At 49.0% G+C, this 27,810-nt stretch overlaps 1 protein-coding gene across 2 annotated transcripts in view; it reads right to left on the bottom strand.

The window, feature by feature from the left end:
- The window catches only part of LUC7L (LUC7 like), a 119,119-nt gene that overhangs the window by 13,817 nt on the left and 77,492 nt on the right, over window positions 1–27,810 (bottom strand). The window contains exons 6-9 of one of the 2 annotated variants that reach the window (XR_010182047.1): window positions 27,490–27,666; window positions 20,333–20,421; window positions 19,967–20,075; window positions 19,711–19,797 (exon numbers count right to left, since the gene is read on the bottom strand). Coding sequence is in view for 1 of the 2 variants with exons in the window: in XM_063934208.1 (XP_063790278.1) it covers window positions 19,635–19,797; window positions 20,333–20,421; window positions 27,490–27,666 (429 nt within the window). In the remaining variant the exon portion in view is untranslated. Of the gene's footprint in view, window positions 1–19,623; window positions 19,798–19,966; window positions 20,076–20,332; window positions 20,422–27,489; window positions 27,667–27,810 lie in introns of those variants that run through there. The other variant, XM_063934208.1, reaches the window with a different exon arrangement.

Here is a 27,810-nt window from a genome sequence, read left to right as displayed (position 1 = left end):
CTAGAAACTGTGCCCGAGGATACTGACATACTTCGAGAGAAAGAAATACACAGCGGCGAGATTCAAACCAGCTCACACATAACAAAAAGGAAAGCCAAGCTAATCAACTTGAAACGATTCAGCAATGACTGAACCAACAATACTTAACCAAGTAACAATGCAGGAAAACGAAGCACTAGGCTTGCACCCAGCATCCTCTACGGACTATGAGAAAAGGATTTATCGGTAGGTATATAAAACCCTATTTTCTCTCACGTCCTAGAGGATGCTGGGGTTCCATTTAGTACCATGGGGATGTAACAAAGCTCCCAGTACAGGAGAGATAGTGCTGAGGTTCCTGCAGGACAGATTGACCAAACTTTAGGTCCTCAGAGGCCAAAGTATCGAACTAGTAGAACTTAGCAAACGTGTTCGACCCTGACCAAGTAGCTGCTCGGCAATAGCCGAGACACTCCGGGCAGCCACCCAGGAAGAACCCACTTTACGGGTAGAGTGGGCCTGAACAGATTTTGGAACCGGCAATCCTGCCGTAGAATAAGCATGCTAGATAGTAAGCCTGATCCAGTGAGAAATCGTCTGCTTAGAAGCAGGACACCCTACCTTGTTGGGATCATAAAGGACAAATAGAGCATCTGACTTCCTGTACCGAGTAGCCACTGGCACCACAATAGGTTGGTTGATATGAAAAGCAGACACAACCTTGGGAAGAAATTGCTGACGCGTTCTGAGCTCAGCTCTATCCTCATGGAAAATCAAATAGGGGCTCTTGTACGACAATGCCAATTCTGACACACTGTTGACAATGCCAACAGTGTGACAGCCTTCCAAGTAAGAAACTTTACATCCACCTCCTGTAAAGGTTCGAACCAATCCGATTGCAGGAACTGCAGCACCACATTAAGATCCCAAGGTGCCGAAGGAGGCACAAAGGGTGGTTGGATGTGCAGAACCTCTTTCAAGAATGTCTGAACCTCAGGGAAAGCAGCCAATTGTTTCTGGAAGAAAATGGACAAGGCCGAAATCTGGACCTTTATGGAACCCAAGCGTAGGTCCACACCAGTTTTCAGAAAGAGGAGAAAACGTCCCAGATGAAACTCTACCGTAGGAAACTTCTTGAATTCACACCAAGACAAATACTTTCTCAAAATCCGATGGTAATGCTCAGACGTTACTCCCTTCCTAGCTTGGATCAGAGTAGGAATGACCTTGTTCGAAATGACCTTTCCGAGCTAAGATCTGGTGTTCAACCTCCATGCTGTCAAACGTAGCCACGGTAAGTCTTGATAGGCCAACGGCCCCTGTAGTAGAAGGTCCTCGCGAAGAGGAAGAGGCCTTGGATCCTCCAGCAGCAATGCCAGAAGACCCGCATACCAAGCTCTTCTTGCCCAGTCCGGAGCAATGAGGATCGCCGGAACTCTTGTTCTTTTTAGCAGTTTGAGAATCCTTGGGATGAGCGGAAGAGGAGGGAACACACATACTGACTGGAACACCCACAGAGTTACCAGGGCATACACCGCCACTGCTTGCAGGACTCGCGACCTGGAACAGTACCTCCGAAGCTTCTTGTTGAGGCGAGAGGCCATCAAATGTGAGGTACACCCCATCGGCTTGTGACCTCTGCGAATACCTCCTGGTGGATGCCCCATTCCCCTGGCTGGAGATAGTGTCTGCTGAGGAAGTCTGCTTCCCAGTTGTCCACTCCCGGAATGAGGATTGCTGACAGCGCCAGTACGTGCCTTTCTGCCCAGAGGAGGATTCTTGTTACCTCAGACATCGCAGCCCTGCTCTTCGTTCCACCCTGCCTGTTTATGTAGGACACTGCTGTGACGTTGTCAGACTGAACCTGAATGGCTCGATCTTGTAGAAGGCCGTTGTATATGGCCCTTCGTTCCAGAACATTTATTGGAAGGACAGATTCCTGACAACCACTTTCCTTGGAAGTTTTCCCCCTGGGTGACTGCTCCCCAACCTCTGAGGCTTGCATCCATGGTTAGAAGAATCCAATTCTGAATCCCGAACCTGCAGCCCTCGGGTAGGTGAGAAGTTTGCAGCCACCAGAGGAGTGAAATTCTGGCTTTCGGCGACAGGAGTATCTGCTAGTGCATGTGAAGATGTGAACCCGACCACTGGTCCAGGAGTTCCAGTTGGAAGAACCGTGCATGGAATCTCCCGTACTGTTGAGCCTTGTAGGAGGCTACCATCTTCCCCAGAAGGCGAATGCACTGAGGAGCCGACACTCTGGCTGGCTTCAACACATCCTGGATCATTGTTTGGATCACCAACGCTGTCTCCAGTGGTAGAAATACCCTCTGCACTTCCGTGTCGAGTATCATTCCCAGGAAGGGCAGTCTTCTTTTCGGGTCCAAATGTGACTTTGGAAGGTTCAGGATCCACCCAAGATCCTGGAGTAGTTGAGAGAGCAACATCCTGCAACAGCTTCTCCCTGGAAGATGCCTTTATCAGCAGATTGTCCAGATATGGAATTATGTTCAGTCCCTGCTTGTGGAAGAGGCGCATCATCTCCGCCATGACCTTGGTGAACACCCTCTGTGCTTTGGAGAGGACAAATGGTACGTCTGGAACTGATAGCGACAGTCCTGTAGTGCAAACCATAGATAGGCCTGGTGAGGCGGCCAGATCGGAATGTGAAGGTACACATCCTTGATATCCAGGGATACCAGGAATTCCCCCTCCTCCAGACCTGAGATCACCGCTCTCAGAGACTCCATCTTGAATTGGAAAACCATTAAGTAGGGGTTCAATGACTTTAGGTTCAATATGGGCCTTACCGAACCGTCCGGTTTCAGTACCACAAACAGGTTTGAGTAATAACCCATGGATTTTTGGTGAGGTGGAACTGGAACAATGACATTTGTTCATACTAATTTTTTAATGGCTTCTTGTAGGATAGCACTTTGTGTAAGCGAAACTGGTAAGCCTGATATGAAGAATCCGTGAGGTGGGAGTTCCTGAAACTCCAGTCTGTACCCCTGGGCAACAATATCTGTCAACCAGCGGTCTAGGGATGATGACGCCCAGACGTGACTGAAAACTTTTAGTGTCGCTCCCACCTGCCTGATCACTAGGCTGGGAAGCCCACCGTCATGCTGAAGATTTAGAGGAAACAGAACCTGGTTTCTGTTCCTGGGAACCTGTTGGAGCAGGTTTTCTGGATTTTCCCCGCCCACCTCTAAAGAAGGTGGTGGTGGAGGTTTGGATTTTTTAAATTTCGCGGTCCGAAAGGACTGCAGTTTAGGCATAGGATAAGATTTCCTAGCCGATGCTGCTGCGGAGGAAAGAAATGTTGACTTACCCGCAGTCACCGTGGAAATCCACGCATCCAATGCTTCCCCAAATAGTGCCTGACCTGTGAAGGGCAGGTTCTCCACGCTTTTCTTGGATTCTGCATCCAGTGTCCATTGGCGTAGTCAGAATCCTCTGCGTGCTGAAACGGCCATCGAAGTAGCCCTTGCATTAAGTAGGCCAATGTCCTTCATGGCCTCCACCGTGAAACCTGCAGACTTCTGTATGTGACGTAAAAACAAGTCAATTTCACTCCTATCCATAGTGGGATCCGGATTGAAAGTCGACAGTAACTAGGTCGACAGGGTGTCTAGGTCGACATGTTCTAGGTCGACAGGTCAAAAGGTCGACATGAGTTTTTCACAACTTTTTTTTTTTTTTTTTTTAACCTTTTCATACTTAACGATCCACGTGGACTATGATTGGAATGGTAATATGTGTCGAGCGAAGCGGTAGCGGAGCGAAGGCACCATGTCCGAAGCATGGCGAGCGAAGCGAGCCATGCGAGGGGACGCGGTGCACTAATTGGGGTTCTCGGTCACTCTACGAAGAAAACAACACCAAAATAACATTAAAAACTCATGTCGACCTTTTGACCTAGAACATGTCGACCTAAAGACCATGTCGACCTAGTTACTGTCGACTAATAGTGGTCGACCTAGACACTGTTGACTTTCAATACCACACCCATCCATAGCATCTAAGCCCTCTAGTAATGTGCCTGACCACTTTACTATGGCTTTAGAAATCCACGCACAAGCAATAGTGGGCCGTAAGGCCAAACCTGTAACAGTGTATTGGGATTTGAGCGTAGTCTTAATCTTGTGGTCAGCCGGCGGTTGAACCAGGGACAGGTAAAACCACCTTTTGAGACAACCTAGATACAGAAGCGTCTACAATAGGTGGGTTTTCCCACTTTTTCTATCCTCTTCAGGGAAAGGGAAATCAATGAGAAGTCTTTTAGGGATCTTGAATTTTTCCTCTGGGTTTTCCCAGGATTTTCAAACAAGGAGTTTAACTCCTTAGAAGCAGGGAAGGTCAGCAAGGATTTTTTATTTACTGTAAAATAAGATTCCTCTGCCTGCTCAGGTAGCTTCTCAGTAATATGCAAAATATCCCTAACTGCTTCAATCATGAGTTGCATCCCCTTAGCAAGGGATGCATCTCCCCACTGCATAGCCCCATCACCGTCCCCTGTATCAGAGTCGGTATAAGTGTCAGCTTGCATTATCTGGGCAAGTGTACTTTTTGTGGGTATGTAGGTGGACTTTTAGACAAAGTAGTGGGAGTACTTCAAACCCTCCTCAGATTTTCTCAAAAACTGCGTCTTTCTCAGTATGCGACATCCTAGATGAAATCTGGGATATCATTCCCATTAAAGAATCCACCCATGGTGGTTCGGATTCAGAAGGCTGAGACAGCATATTGCAGTCCTGAGTACATGGAATAGACTCCTCAGGAGAAGATAAACACTTTGCAGCACAGGACACAAAGTCCTTAGACATGGTAATGTGGGATATACACACTTACACACAGGAAAATGTCAGACACCAGTTCCCCAAAGTACCTTCAGAGAATCAGAGTATAAGGAGCCAGCCACACAGCGCCCCTGTGGGCAGTTATGATAAAAGCCCGACGCTGACTAATTACACTTAATAGGGTAATTAGTACTATTATTACACCCCCCCCCCCCTCCCTTTCTATAACACCCTGGCACCGCAGAGGTATAGCCGGAGTGATGAGGAGGGCAGCACTGCCTGTCAGCGTCTCTTTGCTATGATCTGCAGGGAGAAAATGGCGCTGGCGAGTGCTGGATCCGCTCTGAGACGAAGCCCCGCCCCTTGTAATGGCGCGCGGCTTCCCTCACTAATTGTTTAAACTGGCCTGAGGTTTTTCATTGCTAACAGCGGGATTAGCCCGTTAGCTGTATGACCAGTGTAGGGTATTCTGCGCTGGCTCAGGACGTACCTCAAAGCACCTACAGTGTCACTGTTGCCGAGCCATCCTGGAGCGCAGCCTGTCAAGAGCTGCGCTCCCACCCTTGTGCCGCCATACCCGCTGGCGACCTGCTAACCAGGACGCCGGCGCTGTACTCACCACTCTTCTTACTTCTGGCTCTGTTAGGGGGTGGCGGCCGTGCTACGGGAGTGAGCGGTCGCCTCGTGGGCTTGCGATCTACATCCTCAGGAGCTCAGTGTCCAGTCAGCGGAGTAGAGGACCATTAACTCTTCAGGAAGTTGGTTCCTACTCCCCCCCCCCAATGTCCTGCGAAGCAGGGAGGCTGTTGCCAGCAGCCTTCCTGAAAATAATAAAACTCTAGAAAAAAATAAAACTAGAAAAACTCCTAAGAGATCCCCAAGCTGTGACCGGCTCCTCCGGGCACATTTTCTAAACGGAGACTGGTAGGAGGGGCATAAAGGGGGGAGCCAGCCCACACTATTAAACTCTAAGTGCCAGTGGCTCCCAAAGGACCCGTCTATACCCCATGGTACTATATTGGACCCCAGCATCCTCTAGGACGTAAGAGAAACAACAGTAAGTGTATACAGACTCATATGCAATAGGCACTTATCTAACTATTCGTACTCAAAAGGTAGATAGAGACTTTAGTGCTGTATAAACCGTACTCAGTAGAGTGGGATACAGGGAGACTCGCCTCGCTTCCAGGACCGTTCAATACGTTAGTGAAAGCTGAGTGGATCCAGACGCTACTAGTGTACACTGCCGCTCCATGAACCTATAGTGAACACAGACACACCAGTCACACATCCGCCTATGCTGCGACTGGGTCCCCTACGTGTACAGCGTCTGAGACGGAAGCGGGAAACAGTTCATTGCGGCAAACTCGGAGGAAACTGGTCATGAACCGGGGGAAGGTTCGACCAGGAGAGCGTCTGACTCCCCACTGCTGACATCAACCCTAGGGATTGCGGCCTCATACTATTCCTGGAGCCTCTGATCCCTAAGTCCTAGAGCTGGTGCACCCGAGGTGACAGCCACGTCAGCGACTGTTTGGTGGTCTCCTCCCAAAACCGTGCGAATGTGTCAGTATTCCCCTTCTAAGCGGAACCGATGCCTTACCTTCTCCCCGTGCTCCGGCCACAGCCTGGTAACCTGCTGGACCTGCTAGTATATCCGACACAGACAGCCACCGAAACAGCACTGTACTCGTGGGTAAGCGTTGTCGTGACCCGGCGGAGAGTTGTTGGAGCGACTCTAAGGTACGTATAAGACGCGGTTTAGAAAGATCACTCAAAAAAATAGTAAAGACTATAAAAATAAAATAAGTAAGCTTAGGGCAGCTAAAAGCCAGCAGCCCTCTGACCATGGTCCGGCTCCTGCCGCGCCAAACAAAAAAATGATTTGCCTGAGCAAGGAGGGGATATGTGGATGGGCCCATTGCATGCTGGGAGGCCGGAAAAGCTTTGACCGATTGGTGCAAATCTGCTGTCGCGTCATCATATCCCATTGTTATCCTGTGGATAACCTGTGGACCCTGCCGGAGAAAAACTGATTTGCCTGAGCCAGGAGGCGACGATATATGGACGGGCCCGTTGCATGCTTGGAGGCCAAAAGCTTTGACCTTTTGGTGCAAATCTGCTGTCGCGTCATCATATCCCAATGTTGGGTGTAGTAGGGTATGCCGGCGGCCGGGCTCCCGGCGACCAGCATACCGGCGCCGGAATACAGACAGCTGGGCGAGCGCAAATGAGTCCCTTGCGGACTCGCTACGCGTGCCACGCTATCTATTCTCCCTCCAGGGGGGTCTGTGACCCCAAGAGAGAGAAAAGATGTCGGTATGCCGGCGGTCGGGATTCCGGCGCCGGTATGCTGGTCGTCGGGAACCCGGACGCCGGCAAACAGAAGACCACCCCCCAATGTTATCCTGTGGACCTTGCCGGAGAAAGTAAAAGATCTCACTCAGAAGGGCCAATCTGAGAGAGATCTTTTACAATCTTGTGTAGTGTGTACCCTCAATGCCGTTAAGGATGTGCGCTCCTGTGCATCGTTAACAACCCCCTGTCTTGTCTGAACATGTACAGACGAGGGATGTCCTCGTTAACGACAGCTATGCATCAGATGCAGCATGGGTGTCGTTCCCCCCTGCCGTTGCTCCCTTCCCCGCTTGCAACAGAAAGTGTGTACGCACATGCCGATGCCGGCACCCAGCCGCCAATATCACCGTCGGCGGGGACTTGTTTAGTCGGTATGGAGCTTAAGTGGCAGCCTGATCTGGGCAGTGCCTGGGTGGTATGATGTAGCTTCAAATTCATCACAATTGATCCAACAGTGTTCAAGCACTTTGATATTTTGTAGTCCTTTCCTATGTTGTGTGTGTCTAACACCCTTTTCCACTTAAGTCGTGGGTCTGACCCGGGATTTGGAACACTGTTCCAAGCTGGGCCAGACCAGAGACATGACCCCCTTTCAGATGGGGTAGCGGGGCGAGGGAGGGAGAGGGTGCTTACCGGCGGGGGCAGCTGGAGCTGCGGTCGGTGGAAGGCTCCTCTGACGGGCGTCCCCCCGGCCAGGCTCCTCTCTCCCGGCAGCGCCAGTCAGCATTTGATATATGTACACACGCATTTAGTGGAGTTGTTGAAAGATGAGGTTGCACACTCCTTATGCCCATCATCTCTCAATTTTATCTCAGGGAAAAGTGTATACAAGGCAAACAAACTTATACTAAACGCACTAACCCAGTAGTTCTCAAACTCTGTCTTCCAGACCCTACAGAGTTCACGCTTTCCAGGTCCACCACGGATATTTAAAAAGTCACAATTGGTGATACAGTGCAGCTGTTGGGCGACCTGGACAACGCATCGGTAAACGCTCAGGACTCCAGTGAGAGGGACAGGGCGAATTACCCATCTGCTCCAGCGTAACGTGGACAAGGGATTACCGGGATTCCCAAAAAAACCTGCATGCTGGTGTAGAACTGTTTGGCCACAGTTCTATAGTTTTTGGTAATTATCCATTGCACTTTCCCGATTGGAATACCTGTCCATTTGTGAGATGCTGCTAGTGTGCTTTTGCATACCCATCTATCCATCACATGCTGCTATTGTGTTTTCTATTTTTGTTATTTTAATCTGTATGTGTAAGTGTTTATTAAACTGTGCTTCACTATACATCTACATGTTTTTTTTCCCCATGTTAAACCACTGAGTTAAACCCATGGAAATTGACTGATCTGGAACGTCTGAAGGAGCGCAGTCCTCTTTCCATTTCTTGGTTTTTTGAACATTAGGTCCCAAATGTAATAGAGTGAGAGTTTCAAAAAGTGAGAGATTTGGTAAGGTTTTGCAGTTTGTTTGTTTGTTTAAAGTGGCAATCATTTACACAAGATCAACCTGGTTTTGAAGTGTAAATGATTGCCACTTTAAAATTAACTGAAAAACCTTACCAAATCTCTCATTTTCTGAAACTCTCACTCTATTACATTTGGGACCTAATGTTCAAAAAACCAAGAAATGGAAAGAGGACTGCGCTCCTTCAGACGTTACATTACATTTGGCCCTTGTTGAAGGGGAGAAGCACCTTTAGGGAAGAGTTCTATTACCAGCTGCTCCATTGCGCACTGTTTGATTCTTCCACTTGTTTTTAGCTTTGGAAAACTCGACCTGTGTGGGGTCCTGAGGACTGAGTTTGAGAACCTGCGCACTAAAGGGCCCTACACACATGCCGATTTGTGTTAAAGATATGAACGATCTCGTTCATAAATGAACGAGATACCGTTCATATCTTTGAGTGTGGAGGCTCCAGCGATGAACGATGCGCGGCCCCGCGCTCGTTCATCGCTGGTCCCCCGTCGGCTGTACATGCAGGCCAATATGGACGATCTCGTCCATATTTGCCTGCATTTCAATGCAGCCGGGTGACGGGGGGAGTGAAGAAACTTCACTCCCCCCGTCACTGCCCCCCCGCCGCCGGGTCGCCCGTCGGGCAGCTCGGCGGCGGATCGGCCAATGTGTAGGGCCTATAACCTATACATCGGCTGCAGCGCTTGTGGATAATCAGTGGTCAATGTGCCTATTCTTTCTACAAGTCTGGGAATGCAACATCTGTATATTTATAATTCAGACCTCATAAAAAGGTAACTGAGGAAGCCAACAATTTTCATATCTATTTGAGCTCTCGAGTTTCTTTTTTGTGCATCATAATGCATATATTACATGCAATGCGTGGCCATGTGTAACCATCAAAAACATTGCGACTGATGCAGGTAAAGAGGTGGGGGGTGGTGCTGGGCTGCCCAATCACTGCTGGCCACAGTCATCGGGAAAGGGGGGGGGGGGGGGGGGGCATGTTTTCTGATGCCTGCAAGAAAGAGGACGATGGGCTGCCTGCCCAATCACTGCTGGCTGTAGTGATCGGGGACAGAAGGCGGCGGGAAGTAGGGCAGCACTGCACTGCTTAGTTTTACTGATGCCCGATCTCAGCACACAGTAATCGGGACAGATAGAGGGAGGGAGCGTTTCAGCCGTCAGTTTGGTGGGATGCTCCAGGGCTGACCGATCACTGTAGACAGCAGTGATCGGGATGCACTGGTGGCAGAGCTGTCCCGGGTGCAAGAGGGCTGGCAGGTCCATTTGAGTGGGATTTCAGATTAGCCACATCAGATGCAAGCATCTCAGGCAAAGCTCAGCCTGGTGTGGTCGCATAAGGCAAGTGGTTAAAAACTACAATTTAAATAAAGATATGATTGCGGGGAAAGGTTTTTATTTCCATTTGCAGCAATAATTTTAGTAAGACATACCCACACACAGGGGAAATAACTAGAACTGTGTGGGCCCTATAGTAACATTTTCAAAGAACACCCACCACCCTAATGCTTCTATAGAATCCTCTCTCTACAGAAGTTGCTAATTTTATGCCACATAGTAGTGTCCTAATTCATTTTATGCCCAATAGTAGTGCCGCCAGACAACAGTCTGTCATACAGTGCCTACTATTCATATGTCATAGTGTCACCAATTCATATTATGTCACATTGAAGTGTCCTCAGTTATATTGTAGTGACCTCAGTTTATATTATGCCACACTATAATGGCCCCAGTTCATTTTATGCCACACTGCAGTGTCCTCCAGTTCATATTATACCATAATATAGTGCCTTCAGGTCATATTATGTAACATTTCAGTGCCATCCAGTTCATATTATACCACATTACAGTGCCCAGTTCAGATTATGCCACCTTAAAAGCCCCCCTTACAATTATAATATCCACTAGACATATCACAGTAAATTGAATACCATCTAACAAGTGGTCAGATCTAAATGCTTTGGGGTGTATTCAATAAGAGTAGGATCCATTCTGACAAAAGCCCTATTCAATGAGCGGTCAAACCAGACTGTCGGATTTGAGCCAAATCAAACGGTCGAATTTGGGGTTCACGGTGTCCGTCCTGCTGCTGTCAGCAGCTCCCAGGAAGCTGCTGGAGGGAGCTGCCATGTAGCCACCTGCCGGCCGGGCAGCGCTCCCGGGAGAGAGGAGCCTGGCTGGGGGGACGCCCGTCAGAGAGGAGCCTTCCACCGACCGCAGCTCCAGCTGCCCCCGCCGGTAAGCACTCTCTCTCCCTCCATCTGATCTCCTCAATCGGATTTTTTTTTTAAAGTCGTATTCAGATTGTCGGAAACGAGGCTAAAACCTGTCGGATTTGGCCCCATTTCCGACAGAAGCACGCGGATCTGCGGCTATTCCGCCGATCCAAATGTTTTCCGACAAGTCGGAAATTCCTGACTTGTTGGAAAAAAATAGCCCCTATTGAACAGGTCTGAAGCCCTTCCGACCTATATCAGTCGGAAACTGTCGTCTTTCAAACAAGACGGCAGTTTCCGACTCTTATTGAATACACCCCTTAGCAGGCAATTCTGTGAACTTGGTAAACAACAATATTACCCATGTCCAGGGCCCCCCTAAGCCTCTGGGACCCTATAGCAATGTACCACTATAGCTACGCTCATGCTCACACATACACAGATATATAGGTAAATCCTTTTCTCGTAGTCCATAAGGGATATTGGGAAATTAGAACGATGGTGTATACACGGGGTCCAAAGGAGCCGGTGCATTTTAAATATCTTCAACTGGGATTGCTAGCTCCTCCCTTCTATGCCCCCTCCCAAAGGCAGTTATAGCTAAAACAGTGCTCGAAAGAGAATGGACATACTTGAGAGAAGGAACATAACAATGAGTGGTGAGATTCACACACCAATAACATGCAACGGCTGGTAACAAAACAGCAACAGTTGAACAGGTAACCATATAACAGAAAACCTGCAGAAAAGTCAACGCACTGAAGCGGGCGCCAAATATCCCTTATGGACTACGATCGGCATAGTTGCAAGGCAGAGACTCCATGGGCAGCCGCCCAGGAAGACCCCACTGATCTCGTAGAGTGGGACTGTGGAACAGGTAAGGCTGCCGACACATAGGCCTATTGAAGAGTAAGCCTAAGCCAACGAGTAATGGACTGCTTAGAAGCAGGGCAACCCCTTTTCTGCACATCATAGAGCACAAACAAGGAATCAGTCTTTCTGATTCGAGCTATTCTCATGATATAGATCTTCAAGGATCGCACAGCATCCAATGCCTCCAGAGGAGCAGAAGTGCCAGAACCGCAATAGGTTGATTTAAGTGGAACGCAGAGATGACATTTGGCAGGAACTGCTGCCTAGTCCTGAGCTCCTCTCTGTCCTCGTGAAAGACCAAGTAGGGATTTCATACGATAAGGCCCCCAATACTGAGACACGAAAAGCAGAAGCCAGGGCCAGTAACATCACCATCTTTCACGTGAGGTACTTATCTTCTACAGCAGGGGTGGGGAACCTTTTTTCTACCGAGGGCCATTTGGATATTTATAAAATCCTTCGGGGGCCATACAAAAATTCTCAACTTAAAAAATTACCCTGCCCCCCAGTAGGTCTGCCCCTTTGGCGGCACCCAAAAAAATGGGTGTGGCCAATTAAAATGGGACGTGATACACATATGCTCCCAATAGTGCAGTGCCAGATCCACAATTGCCACCCCACCACAGTGCCAGGTATACAGATGCCCCTCACAGTGCCAGGTATACAGATGCCCCTCACAGTGCCAGGTATACAATTGCCCCTCACAGTGCCAGGTATACAATTGCCCCTCACAGTGCCAGGTATACAGATGCCGCCCCCCCCCCCCCCCCCCCGGGCTGCTTACCGCTGCTTCTTTCGGCGGGACACGGAGGAGAGCGCGGCTATGTTTGGCGGCGGCGTGTAAGACTTGAAACCAGCCGACGGTTCGAGAGCCAATCAGAGCTCGCGGACCGGCAGCCGCAGCTCCTGATTGGCTGCCGGTCCGCGAGCTCTGATTGGTTCACGAACCGGCGGCTGGTTTCTAGTCCTACACGCCGCCGCGCTCTCCTCCCGAGTCCCTGTCCTGACAGCTGAGACACGCTGCCGCCGGACTGAGCGGCGGCGTGTCTCAGAGCAGCGGGTGGGCCGGAGCAAACGGCTTTGCGGGCCTTATACGGCCCGCGGGCTGGAGGTTCCCCACCCCTGTTCTATAGTCATCAGAGGTTCAAACCAGGAGGACTGCAGACATTCCAACACAACATTCAAATCCCAGGGTGCCGTGGGCGGCACAAAAGGAGGCTGAATGTGGAATACCCCTTGCAAGGTCTGGAATTCTGGCAACACTGCCAATTTCCTCTGGAAGAAAATTGAGAGAGCTGAAATCAGGACCTTAATGGAACCCAGACATAAGCCCTTATCCACACCTGTCTGCAGGAAACACAAGAAACGTCCCAAGTGGAACTCTGCTGGTGGATACGTGCGTTCCTCGCACCAAGAGACATACCTTCTTCAGATATGAGGATAGTGTTTTGATATCACAGGCTTCCTTGTCTGAACCATGGTAGCAATAACCTTTTTGGAAAAGCCTTTTTGAGCTAGGATGTTCCGCTCAACCTCCATGCCGCCAAACGAAGTCGCCGTAAGTCCGGCTAGACGAACGGCCCTTGTTGAAGATCTCTACTCATCGGCAGAGGCCAAGGGTCTTCGACGGACATGTCCAGAAGATCCACGTACCACACCCTCCGAGGCCAATCCGGAGCAATCAGAATTGCCTGGACTCTGATTCCTGATCCGCTTTAGCACCCTTGGGATCTATGGAATCAAAGGAAACAAGTAGACCAGTCAGTAAGGCCAAGGCGACGTCCGTGCATCCACTGCCCTTGCCTGAGGGTCCCTAGTTCACGAGCAATACCAGCGAAGCTTCTTGTTGAGTCGTGATCTGCTGATACACCTGATGGTGGAGCCCCCAACTCTGACGGGTGGAGATCGTGACGACTCAGGAAGTCCGCTTCCCAGTTCTCCACTCCCGGAATGAAGATTGCGGACATTGCTCTTGCACTTCCTTCTGCTCAGAGGAGTATCTTTGACACCTCTCGCATGCAGGCCCTGCTTTTTGTCCCTTCTGGTTGATTTATGTACGCCACGGCATTGTCAGACTGAACTTGGATCGCGTGATCCCTGAGTAGAGAAGAGGCCTGAAGCAGAGCATCGTAGATCGCTCGACGTTCCAGAATGTTAATTGGAAGTAGGGCTTCGTGGGCTGACCACCTGCCCTGGAACTGAGCCCCCTGTGTGACAGCTCCCCATCCTCTCAGACTCGCATATGTCGTGAGGTGGATCAAATCATGAATTCCAAAACTTCGACCTTCCAGTAGAGGTATGAGGACTGCAGCCACCACAGAAGGGAAATCCTGGCCTGAGGTGACAGCCGTATAATCCGGTGCATCTGAAGATGTTATCCAGACCACTTGCTCTGGAGATCCAATTGAAAAGAAAGGGAGGAAGGAACAGCACACCCAACCTAAGCAGCCCCAGTGAGACTGCAAGCTGTATTATCACGATGTAACGCCAGAGTTTTTGTTCTTCTCAGGACATAGATTGTGCACAATAGCGGATCTCCCCCTTTGCTACACCCCTGTACCAGTTTTCCTGTGTATCCTGAGTGTCTGGAGGAGCTGTGTGTGCCTGCTGCTGCAAGCAGAAGAAGGTGCCAAAACGCAGCTGATCCCGCTCTGAAGGAAGCTCCGCCCCCTGTAATGGCGCCAGAGCTATGTAGATTTTTATACTGGCAATGTCTTTCACAGAGTGTAAAACGAAGTAAAGATACCCGTTTTCACTACCCCTGGCCAGTGTACGCAGGGGGCTATAGCGGATCCCCCCAGGGAGGGTTCCATATGCAGCTCCTGCGTTTGCACCACACCAAGAACTGGGGGACCCCCCCTAGCGGAGCCTCTGGTTTTTACTCACCACTCTTCTCACCTCCAGGCTACTGTTAGGGGTGTGCGGCATGCTTCGATTGCGACAGCTAAGGCGCCGTCCCCCGCTGTACAACAACCTCTCGTGGCCGTGGTCCTGCAGCGGGGAAGCGGCTCAGACGCCTGAAGAAACCGGTAACCGCCCAATTCCGACCTAACTCCCACGGTGCAGGTATGCTGTTGCCCAAACAGAAAACTGAAAATGATAGGATTATTAATTACCGACCGGTAAATCCTTTTCTCGTAGTCCGTTGAGGATGCTGGGGTATATTTTTAGTACCATGGGGTATAGATGGGTCCACTAGGAGCCATGGGCACTTTAAGAGCTTAATAGTGTGGGCTGGCTCCTCCCTCTATGCCCCTCCTACCAGACTCAGTCTTGAAACTGTGCCCGAGGAGACGGACATACTTCAAGAGAAGGGAATACACAGATAGTGGCGAAATTCACACCATTCACACGTACAACCAAAGAAAAGCCAAGCTAACCAACTTGGAACAGATTTTGGACATGGCAAACCGGTTGTAGAATAATGTGAACCTGATCCAGCGAGAAATGGTCTGCTTAGAAGCAGGACAGCCAACCTTGTTGGTATCATAAAGGACAAACAGAGCGTCTGACTTCCTGTGATGAGAAGATCTCTTCACATATATTTTCAAAGCCCTTGCAACATCCAAGGACTTTGAGGTAATTGAGGAGTCAGTAGCCACTGGCACCACGATAGGTTAGTTGATATGAAAGGCTGACACAACCTTCGGTAGAAATTGATGACACGTTCTGAGCTCAGTTTTATCCTCACAGAAAATCAAGTAGGGGCTCTTGCATGACATTGCCCCCAATTCCGACACACGTCTAGCAGACGCCAAAGCCAACAGTGTGACGGCTTTCCAAGTAAGAAACTTGACGTCCACGTCCTTTAAAGGCTCGAACCAATCTGACTGCAGGAACTGCAGTACCACATTAAGATCCCAAGGTGCCGCAGGCGGCACAAAGGGTGGTTGAATGTGCAGAACACCTTTCAAGAACGTCTGGACCTCACCTTAGGAAGCAATTAGTGACGAGTCCTGAGTTCAGCTCTGTCCTCATGGAAAATTAAGTAGGGGCTCATGTGACAACGCCCCCAGCTCCGACACACATCTTGCTGAAGCCAAGGACAACGGTGTGATGGTCATCCACGTAAGGTACTTAACGTCTACCTCCTGCAACGGTTCAAACCAGTCCGATTGAAGGAACTGCAGTACCAAATTGAGATCCCAAAGTGCCGTAGGAGGCCCAAAGGGTGGTTGTATGTGCAGAACCCCTTTCAAGAATGTCTGAACTACAGGAAGAGCCAGAGCCACCGCGTGTGGGTCTTTTGACCTGGAACAGTACCTTTCGAAGCTTCTTGTTGAGGCGAGAGGCCATCATGTCTATTTGAGGTACACCCCATTGGCTTAACTTTGCGAACACCTCCGGGTGGAGGCCCCATTCTCCTGGATGGAGATCATGTCTGATGAGGAAGTCCGCTTCCCAGTTGTCCACTCCTGGAATGAAGATCGCTGACAGCGCCACCGCGTGCTTTTCTGGCCAGAGTATGATTCTTGTTACCTGACATTGCAGCTCTGCTCTTCGTTCCGCCCTGCCTGTTTATGTAGGACACCACTGTGACGTTGTCTGACTGAACCTGAATGGGTTGATCTTGCAGAAGATGTGCCGCTTGTAGAAAACCGTTGTAAATGGCCCTCAGTTCCACAAAGTTTATTGGAAGGAGAGATTCCCGACTGGACCACCTTCCTTGGGAGTTTTCCTCTTGGGTGATTGCTTCCCAACATCTGAGACTTGCATCCGTGGTTAGAAGGATCCAATTCTGAATCCCGAACCTGCGTCCTTCGAGTAGGTGAGAAGTTTGCAGCCACCAGAGGAGTGAAATTCTGGCTTTCGGTGACAGGCGTATCCATTGGTGCATGTGAAGATGTGATCCCGATCATTTGTCTAGGAGATCCAGTTGGAAGAACCTTGCATGGAATCTTCCGTACTGAAGAACCTTGTAGGATGCAACCATCTTTCCCAGAAGGCGAATGCACTGATGAACCGATACCCGGGCTGGCTTCAGGAGCTCCCGGACCATTGATTGGATCACCAACGCTTTCTCCACCAGTCGAAACACCCTCTGCACTTCCGTGTCGAGTATCATCCCCAGGAAGGGCAGTCTCTTTATCGGCTCCAAATGTGACTTTGGAAGGTTCAGGATCCACCCATGATCCTGGAGTAGTCGAGTTGAGAGAGCAATACTCTGCAACATCATCTCAGCAGATCGTCCAGATACGGAATTATGTCCACTCCCTGTCTGCAGAGGAGTAGCATCATCTCCGCCATGACCTTGGTGAACTCCCTCGGTGCTGTGGAGAGGCCAAATGGCAGTGCCTGGAACGGACAACGACAGTCCAGCAGTGCAAATCTGAGATAAGCCTTGTGAGGCGGCCAGATCGGTATGTGAAGGTATGCATCCTTGATATACAGGGATACTAGGATTCCCCCCTCCTCCAGACCTCAGATCAACGCTCTCAGAGATTCCATCTTGAATTTGAATTCCCTCAAGTAGGGGTTCAATGACTTTAGGTTTAATATTAGCCTTACCGAACTGTACGGTTTCGGTATCACAAACAGGTTTGAGTAATAACCCTTGTGTTAAAGGTGAAGTGGAACTGGGACAATGACATTCGTTTGAACCAATTTTTAAATGGCTTCCTGTAGGATGGCACTTTCTGTCAGCAAAGCTGGTAAGCCTGATTTGAAGAATCTGTGAGGTGGGAGTTCTTGAAACTCCAGTCTGTATCCCTGGGCAAAAATATCCTTTACCCAGGGGTCAAGGCATGCTGATGCCCAAACGTGACTGAAAGCTTTTAGTTTCGCTCCCACCTGCTCGACCTCCAGGCTGGGAGGTCCACCGTCATGCTGAAGATTTTAAGGAAGCAGAACCTGGTTTCCGTTCATGGGAACCTGATGGTGCAGGTTTCCTGGACTTTCCCCGACTTCCTCTAAAGAAGGCAGGAGGGGGTTTGGATCTTTTAAATTTTGCGGTCTGAAAACCGGGAAGGTAAGCGAGGATTTCTTACTTTCAGTAAAATAAGATACCTCTACCTGCTCAGGTACCTTCTCAGTAATGTGCAAAACATCCCTAATGGCTTCAATTATTAGTTGCACCCCTTTAGCAAAGAATGCATCCCACCCTGCATAACTCCATCACAGTCCCCTTGATCAGTCGGGATCAGCTTAAATTATCTGGGCAAGTGTACGCTTTTGTGGGTATGTAGGTGGGGTTTTTGACGAATTAGTGGGAGCCAAATACTGCAAACCCTCCATAGATTTCCTCAAAAATTGCGTCTCTTTCTCAGTATGTGACATCCTTGTAGAAACCTGGGATATCACTACCCTTAAAGAATGCACCCACGCGGGTTCGGATTCGGAAGGCTGAGAAGGCATATTACAGTCCTGAGTACATGGAATAGACTCCTCAGGAGAAGATAAACACACTACAGCGCAGGACACAGTCCTTGGACATGGTAATCTGGGATACACACACACAGGAAAATGTCAGATACAGTTTCCCCCAGAGTACCTTCAGAGAGTCACAGAGTATATAAGGAGCCAGCCACACAGCGCCTCTGTGGGCAGTTATTATGATAAAAGCCAGGCGCTGACTAACCAACCTTAATAGGTTAAATGGTACTAACAACATACTCCCCCCCCCATCTATAACACCCTGGTACCGCAGAGGATAACTGGAGTTATGTGGTGGGCAGCGCTCCCTGTCAGCATCTTGCTTCCTACGCGCTGGATCTGCTCTGAGGAGAAACCCCGCCCCCTGTAATGGCGCGCGACTTCCTGCACAATTTGATTATACTGGCCGGAGGTCTTATATGCTAACAGCGGGATTAGCCCGTTAGCTGCTTTTACCAGTTTAGGGTGATCGCGCTGGCTCAGGACGCCTCTCCAAGCGCCTACACTGGGTGTTGCTGAGCCTTTATGGAGCGCAGCCTGTCAGAGCTGCGCTCCCACCCTTGTGTCGCCATACCAGCGACCTGCTAACCGGGAAGCCGGCGCTGTACTCACAACTCTTCTATCTTCTGGCTCTGCTAGGTGGTGGTGGCCGTGCTGCGAGAGTGAGCGGTCGCCCCGCATGCTTGCAATCAGCACCCTCAGGAGCTCAGTGTCCTGTCAGTGTAGATAGAGAACTATTAACTTCAGGAGTTAGATCCTACCCCCCCCCCCCCCCCCCCTCCCAAGTCCCACGAAACAGGAAGGCTGTTGCCAGCAGCCTTCCTGTACCTAATGCTCAATTAAAACAAAACAAAAACACTAAGAAAACTCCAAAGTGCTCCCCTAGCTGTGACCGGCTCCTCCGGGCACATTTTCTAAACAGAGTCTGGTAGTAGGGGCATAGAGGGAGGAGCCAGCTCACACTATAATCTCTTAAAGTGCCCATGGCTCCTAGTGGACCAGTCTATATCCCATGGTACTAAGATGGACCCCTTCATCCTCTAGGACGCAAGAGAAAATAAAGTTTTAAAATAAACTGGCAAAAACTCCCTGGAGCTCCAGAGTGTGCATCCTCTCCTGAGGGCACTTTTTTCTAAACTGCCTGTGGGAGGGGGCATTGAGGGGATGAGCCAGCATACCCAGTTGATGAAATTTAAAGTGCACCGGCTCCTTTGGACCCCATCGTACTGATTCCCCAACATCCCTTATGGATAGTAGAGAATGTAGGTTTACAGATGTGAATGTCCTGCAGGATTAACAATACTGCTCTTTGGTCTCCACAGTGTCTTTCACCAATCTGGTGACACGTGGGTGGTTAAATCAATCCATCCGGCGCTCTAGCCAAGCGACCAGTTCAGCAGATCCATTACACGCATTTGATAAACATGACTGCTGTAATCTGCTAATTTAATTTTTTCCTTATAGGATTAGAGTAACCACAATACTTTTCAGCAAGCTAAAACAGATCATCAAAATCACAATTATGAGCCCAATACCTTCTCAGTAATTATTTTTTTGATCGTTCCCTATCTCGTGAACTGCCATGGTAACTTGTGTTGCGACTTCCCGAGCGACTACGATGATGTCTATGCCGATCCCTAGACCTTGACCTTCGCTTCTCGCGAGAAGTGGATCGCGATCTTCGTCTCTTTCGCTCCTTGGATCGTGACCTGAAATGAATACCTGCGTTAACTACATCTGAGAGAAAATAAGAAAACATTTGAACATATATGATCCAAGTAGTTTATTTCTTACACTTCACATAAAAAAGTGATATTAAGACACTGGTGGTTATTCACGGAGGTACCATTTCTAGTAAGGTATAAAGACTGTTCTTACCATATCACAAACACGCCTGAGATGTGCACACTAGAATGATGAGGCTTGCCTCACTCACTCATTCTTTATCAGTTCAGTTTTTGTCTGTAAACTACCCAAGCAGGGTTTACTGGGGAATGAACACAAGTAATATACATCAGAAACGCAAAGGGATATAGTATTTACTGATGCTCATGGTGACTAAATTATAAGTCTGTGGAACAAGCTGAAGAGATGCCTGTAGGAACTTGCTATATGTCAGAATGCTCTGATGCACTAGAGCTCAACAAATCGTTATTCTTGCAAAGCAAAAGAGATTATAGTGAGTGCAAGGTGTGGGTAGTGGTCCGAAGAGTTGTTCTCCTCAATTTCCAAACCAGTGCTAACCTTTTTCCCGATCGCTCTTCTTTATCTCGTTCCTCTCTCCTCCGCAAGCGATCCTGGTTCCGTTTTTCCTGCTTGGTTGCCACTGTTTTCTATATTGTGAAATTTAAAAACAAAACTAAATGAGATTTTTCACACTGAATGGAAAGATTGTCAATGAAACCTAACATACTCCGTTCACAATGGTATCTCTTTTTGGAAGATACTCTATAGCTAAATACACAAGCAGATGAGTGTCACACCATCTGTACTTTGTATAATTAGATTTTCTTTTATCTACACCACTTTTGCACAAAACCACACAATAAGTAGACAACACTTTCATTACACTTTCATAATACAAACACTACTACATATATTCCCTCCCCCACCCCAACAAAAAGTAATTCTACGAGTCTGGGGCAAGAACGGCCCACAAGGGAGGAGTGTGAAGCTACAATCCCATTCTGAATGCAGCTGCGAGGCTCATCGTCTGCAGTCAGTCTCTCCATTGGTTACCTATATTCTACTGTATTCAACATTAAATACTTTTACACACACACACACACACACACACACGGCACTTAACTAAACTACAGTAATGTACATCTCTTCATTTATCTCAAAATACCTCCCGACCTCTTTGCTCTTCACAAGATCTACGTCTCTCATCCACCCTCATTATTCGCTCCCATTCACGACTTTCTTCGGGCTGCACCCACTCTGTGGAATGCCCTCCAATGCATATTAAGACTCTCCTCTAGTCTCCAAACCTTCAAGCGCTCCCTGAAAACTCACCTCTCCAGATAAGCTTATCAAATTCCGGAACCTCCCACCATAACCTTCATAAACTTTCCTATCCAATTACATCCCCAATGTACAGTCCACTCATATCCTCACATATTTCCTCTCTTCACTCTAATGACCCCTAGCCAACATTGCTGTGTGACCACATCATACAGCCCACCAAGAACCTTTCTAATCTGGTAGACCATTATGCAATAGATTACACCTATCCCTGTGTAATCAATAACTATTTCTGTATAGACTGTAGGCTTGCGAGCAAGGCCTTCCTACATCTATGACTGTTCGTTATTATCCAGTTTTGTTTTAATCACTGATGTTTCCAGTGGTAAAGGGCAACGGAATTTGCTACGCTATATAAGAAACGGTTAATAAAAATAAGAATTTACTCACCGGTAATTCTATTTCTCGTAGTCCGTAGTGGATGCTGGGTACTCCGTAAGGACCATGGGGAATAGACGGGCTCCGCAGGAGACTGGGCACTCTTAAAAGAAAGATTAGGTACTATATCTGGTGTGCACTGGCTCCTCCCTCTATGCCCCACCTCCAGACCTCAGTTAAGGAAACTGTGCCCGAGAGAGCTGACATTACTAGGAAAGGATTTGGAATCCAGGGTAAGACTCATACCAGCCACACCAATCACACTGTACAACTTGTGATAACCATACCCAGTTAACCGTATGAACAACAACTGAGCCTCAGTCAACAGATGGCTCAAAACAATAACTCTTTAGGTAAGCAATAACTATATACATGTATTGCAGAGAGTCCGCACTTTGGGACGGGCTCCCAGCATACACTACGGACTACGAGAAATAGAATTACCGGTGAGTAAATTCTTAATTTCTCTGACGTCCTAGTGGATGCTGGGTACTCCGTAAGGACCATGGGGATTATACCAAAGCTCCAAAACGGGAGGGAGAGTGCGGACGACTCTGCAGCACCGAATGAGCAAAGGCAAGGTCCTCCTCAGCCAGGGTATCAAACTTGTAGAATTTAGCAAATGTGTTTGAACCCGACCAAGCAGCAGCTCGGCAAAGTTGTAAAGCCGAGACCCCTCGGGCAGCCGCCCAAGAAGAGCCCACCTTCCTCGTGGAATGGGCTTTTACTGATTTAGGATGCGGCAATCCTGCCGCAGAATGAGCTTGCTGAATCGTGTTACAGATCCAGCGCGCAATAGTTTGCTTTGAAGCAGGAGCACCCAGCTTGTTGGGCGCATGCAGGATAAACAGCGAGTCAGTCTTCCTGACTCCAGCCGTCCTGGCTACATAGATATTCAAAGCCCTGACTACATCTAGTAACTTGGAGTCCTCCAAGTCCCGAGTAGCCGCAGGCACCACAATAGGTTGGTTCAAATGAAACGCTGATACCACCTTAGGGAGAAATTGGGGACGAGTCCTCAATTCTGCCCTGTCCATATGGAAGATCAGATAAGGGCTTTTACACGACAAAGCCGCCAATACGGACACACGCCTAGCCGAAGCTAAGGCCAATAGCATGACCACTTTCCCCGTGAGATATTTTAGTTCCACGGTCTTAAGTGGCTCTACCAGTGGGATTTCAGGAAATCCAACACAACGTTAAGATCCCAAGGTGCCACTGGAGGCACAAAAGGGGGCTGAATATGCAGCACTCCCTTAACAAACATCTGAACTTCAGGTAGTGAAGCCAGTTCTTTTTGAAAGAAAATAGATAGGGCCGAAATCTGGACCTTTATGGATCCTAATTTTAGGCCCATAGTAACTCCTGACTGTAGGAAGTGCAGGAATCGACCCAGCTGGAATTCCTCTGTAGGGGACTTCCTGGCCTCACACCAAGCAACATAATTTCGCCATATACGGTGATAATGTTGTGCTGTCACATCTTTCCTAGCCTTTATCAGCGTAGGAATCACTTAATCTGGAATGCCCTTTTCCGTTAGGATCCGGCGTTCAACCGCCATGCCGTCAAACGCAGCCGCGGTAAGTCTTGGAACAGACAGGGCCCCTGCTGTAACAGGTCCTGTCTGAGAGGCAGAGGCCATGGTTCCTCTGAGATCATTTCTTGTAGTTCTGGGTACCAAGTTCTTCTTGGCCAATCCGGAACGATGAGTATAGTTCTTACTCCTCTCTTTCTTACTATCCTCAGTACCTTGGGTATGAGAGGAAGAGGAGGGAACACATAAACCGACTGGTACACCCACGGTGTCACTAGTGCGTCCACAGCTATCGCTTGAGGGTCTCTTGACCTGGCGCAATATTTTTTTAGCTTTTTGTTGAGGCGGGACGCCATCATGTCCACCTGTGGCCGTTCCCAACGGTTTACAATCTGTGTGAAGACTTCTGGATGAAGTCCCCACTCTCCCGGGTGGAGGTCGTGCCTGCTGAGGAAGTCTGCTTCCCAGTTATCCACTCCCGGAATGAACACTGCTGACAGTGCTAGCACGTGATTTTCCGCCCATCGGAGAATCCTTGTGGCTTCTGCCATCACCATCCTGCTTCTTGTGCCGCCCTGGCGGTTTACATGGGCGACCGCCGTGATGTTGTCTGATTGAATCAGCACTGGTTGGTTTTGAAGCAGGGGCTCTGCTTGACTCAGGGCGTTGTAAATGGCCCTTAGTTCCAGTATATTTATGTGTAGTGAAGTCTCCTGACTTGACCACTGTCCCTGGAAGTTCCTTCCCTGAGTGACTGCCCCCCATCCTCGGAGGCTTGCGTCCAAGGTCACCAGGATCCAGTCCTGTATGCCGAATCTGCGGCCCTCGAGAAGATGAGCACTCTGCAGCCACCACAGCAGAGACACCCTGGCCCTTGGGGACAGGGTGATCAACCGATGCATCTGAAGATGCGATCCGGACCATTTGTCTAACAGATCCCACTGAAAGATCCTTGCATGGAACCTGCCGAAGGGAATTGCTTCGTAAGAAGCCACCATCTTTCCCAGGACTCACGTGCAGTGATGCACCGACACCTGTTTTGGTTTCAGGAGGTCCCTGACCAGAGATGACAATTCCTGGGCCTTCTCCACCGGGAGAAACACCTTCTTCTGTTCTGTGTCCAGAATCATGCCCAGGAAGAGCAGACGCGTCGCAGGAATCAGCTGCGACTTTGGGATATTCAGAATCCAGCCGTGCTGTTGCAACACTTCCCGAGAAAGTGCTACGCTGACTAACAACTGCTCTCTGGACCTCGCCTTTATAAGGAGATCGTCCAAGTACGGGATAATTATAACTCCCTTCTTCCGAAGGAGTATCATCATTTCGGCCATTACCTTGGTAAATACCCTCAGTGCCGTGGACAGACCAAACGGCAACTTCTGGAATTGGTAATGACAGTCCTGTACCACAAACCTGAGGTACTCCCGGTGAGGTGGGTAAATGGGGACATGCAGATCAGCGTCTTTGATGTCCAGCGACACCATAAAATCCCCCTCTCCCAGGCTTGCAATAACCGCCCTGAGCGATTCCATTTTGAACTTGAACTTCCTTACATAAGTGTTCAAGGATTTTAAATTTAGAATGGGTCTCACCGAACCGTCTGGTTTCGGTACCACAAACATTGTGGAATAGTAACCCCGTCCCTGTTGAAGGAGGGGAACTTTGATAATCACCTGCTGAAGGTACAGCTTATGAATAGCCGCCAGCACTACCTCCCTTTCCCTGGGAGCCGCTGGCAATGCTGATTTGAGGTAACGGCGAGGGGGAGTCGCCTCGAACTCCAGCTTGTATCCCTGAGATACCACTTGTAGAACCCAGAGATCCACCTGTGAGCGAACCCACTGGTCGCTGAAGTTCCGGAGACGCGCCCCCACCGCACCCGGCTCCACCTGTGGAGCCCCAGCGTCATGCGGTGGACTTAGTGGAAGCAGGGGAGGATTTTTGTTCCTGGGAACTGGCTGTCTGGTGCAGCTTTTTTCCTCTACCCCTGCCTCTGGGCAGAAAGGATGCGCCTCTGACTCGCTTGCCTTTTTGAGGCCGAAAGGACTGTACTTGATAATACGGTGCTTTCTTAGGCTGTGAGGGAACCTGAGGTAAAAAAGTCGACTTCCCAGCTGTTGCTGTGGATACGAGGTCCGAGAGACCATCCCCAAACAATTCCTCACCCTTATAAGGCAAAACCTCCATGTGCCTTTTAGAATCAGCGTCACCTGTCCACTGCCGAGTCCATAATACTCTGGCAGAAATGGACATTGCATTAATTCTAGATGCCAGCCGGCAAATGTCCCTCTGTGCATCCCTCATATACAAGACGACGTCCTTTATATGCTCTATGGTTAGCAAAATAGCATCCCTGTCGAGGGTATCAATGTTGTCTGACAGGGTATCAGACCATGCTGCTGCAGCACTACACATCCATGCTGATGCAATAGCAGGTCTCAGTATAGTACCTGAGTGTGTATAAACAGACTTCAGGATAGCCTCCTGCTTCCTATCTGCAGGCTCCTTTAGGGCGGCCGTATCCTGAGACGGCAGTGCCACCCTTTTAGATAATCGTGTGAGCGCCTTGTCCACCCTAGGGGATGTCTCCCAGCGTAACCTATCCGTTGGCGGGAAAGGGTACGCCATCAGTAACCTCTTAGAAACCACTAGTTTCTTATCAGGGGAACACCACGCTTCCTTACACAATTCATTTAATTCATCAGATGGGGGAAAAGTCACTGGCTGCTTTTTCTCCCCAAACATAATACCCTTTTTAGTGGTAACTGGGTTAATGTCAGAAATGTGCAACACATTTTTCATTGCCGTAATCATGCATCGGATGGCCCTTGTGGACTGTACATTCGTCTCATCCTCGTCTACACTGGAGTCAGACTCCGTGTCGACATCTCTGTCTGCCATCTGAGCTAGCGGGCATTTTTGAGCCCCTGATGGCCTCAGACGCCTGGGCAGGCGCGGGCTGAGATGCCGGCTGTCACGTCATCGAACCTTTTATGTAAAGAGTTGACACTGTCGGTTAATACCTTCCACATATCCATCCACTCTGGTGTCGGCCCCGTAGGGGGCGACATCACACTTATCGGCTCCTGCTCCGCCTCCACGTAGCCCTCCTCCTCAAACATGTCGACACAGCCGTACCGACACACCGCACACACACAGGGAATGCTCTGACTGAGGACAGGACCCCACAAAGTCCTTTGGGGAGACAGAGAGAGAGTATGCCAGCACACACCACAGCGCTATATAACACAGGGATATCCACTATACTGAGTGATTTTTCCCAATAGCTGCTAATACACAAATTGCGCCTAAATTTAAGTGCCCCCCCTCTCTTTTTTACCCTTTCCGTAGTGTATACTGCAGGGGAGAGCCTGGGGAGCGTCCTTCCAGCGGAGCTGTGAAGAGAAAATGGCGCTGGCTGTGCTGAGGAAGATAACCCCGCCCCCTCAGCGGCGGGCTTCTCCCGCTTTTTATAATGTTAATGGCGGGGTTTTTTGCACATATACAGTGTTATACACTGTATTATGTGCTAATTTATGCCAAAAGGTAAACTAATTGCTGCCCAGGGCGCCCCCCCCCAGCGCCCTGCACCCAACAGTGACCGGAGTGTGTGGTGTGCTATGGGAGCAATGGCGCACAGCTGCAGTGCTGTGCGCTACCTTAATGAAGACAGGAGTCTTCAGCCACCGTTTTTCATCTTTATCTTCCGTCTTCTGGCTCTGCAAGGGGGGCGGAGGCGCGGCTCCGGGAACGGACGATCGAGCCCTGTGTTCGATCCCTCTGGAGCTAATGGTGTCCAGTAGCCTTAGAAGCACAAGCTAGCTGCAAGCAGGTAGGTTTGCTTCTCTCCCCTCAGTCCCTCGTAGCAGTGAGTCTGTTGCCAGCAGATCTCACTGAAAATAAAAAACCTAACAAATACTTTTTCTAGTGAACTCAGGAGAGCCCACTAGGTGCATCCAGCTCTGGCCGGGCACAGATTCTAACTGAGGTCTGGAGGAGGGGCATAGAGGGAGGAGCCAGTGCACACCAGATATAGTACCTAATCTTTCTTTTAAGAGTGCCCAGTCTCCTGCGGAGCCAGTCTATTCCCCATGGTCCTTACGGAGTACCCAGCATCCACTAGGACGTCAGAGAAAATACCATTGGCAGCATTTTCATGCCTTTACGACAGCAACTTGCCCCACTCATGGCTAATTGAATTAACCCCACACAATCAATCTTTAGAAACTGGTAAACTGTTAAAGTATTTCTAGGTTTGCTTACACTCCAGTACTTTTATTTGACCTTATCTGCATAGGTTCAGTGTAACGGCACAAAGGCAGAAAGTACTTCATAGGCCTGTACAAAAATATCAAAGAAGTGTCTTTCTGTATACTGCCTAAATTAGTGATTGAATAACAGGGCAGCTTCTAACAAAATAAAATTGCATGCTGGATAAATATCACATGCGAGTCACACTTACTCTCATTTGCTCAAGTTTTTCTCGGATGAGAATAAACCCTAGATGCAATTTTCCACCAAAGTGATCTGCAAGTCGGCGATCATTGTCATGCAGTCCAAGGTAAGCAGAACAGACTTCACAAACCCGCAGTTTCTGCTGCTGAAAGCTAGAAGCGGGCATTGAATTGCGGTATTCATCCTGTGCATAGAGGACAAAATATTAGACAAAACAAAAAACAGTAACATGTAACGATAAATGTAATAATTTTCATGTTCTGAGCCGCAGTGCACAGAAAGACAAATGAAAAAAAAATCACTACACATCAGATAGTATTGAAGAAAA

Source organism: Pseudophryne corroboree, chromosome 7 (genome assembly GCF_028390025.1).
Source record: "Pseudophryne corroboree isolate aPseCor3 chromosome 7, aPseCor3.hap2, whole genome shotgun sequence".
In the NCBI taxonomy this organism is placed as follows: Eukaryota; Metazoa; Chordata; class Amphibia; order Anura; family Myobatrachidae; genus Pseudophryne; species Pseudophryne corroboree.
The sequence above is the reverse complement of the archived record's forward strand: the minus strand, read 5'-3'. Positions and strand labels throughout refer to the sequence as shown.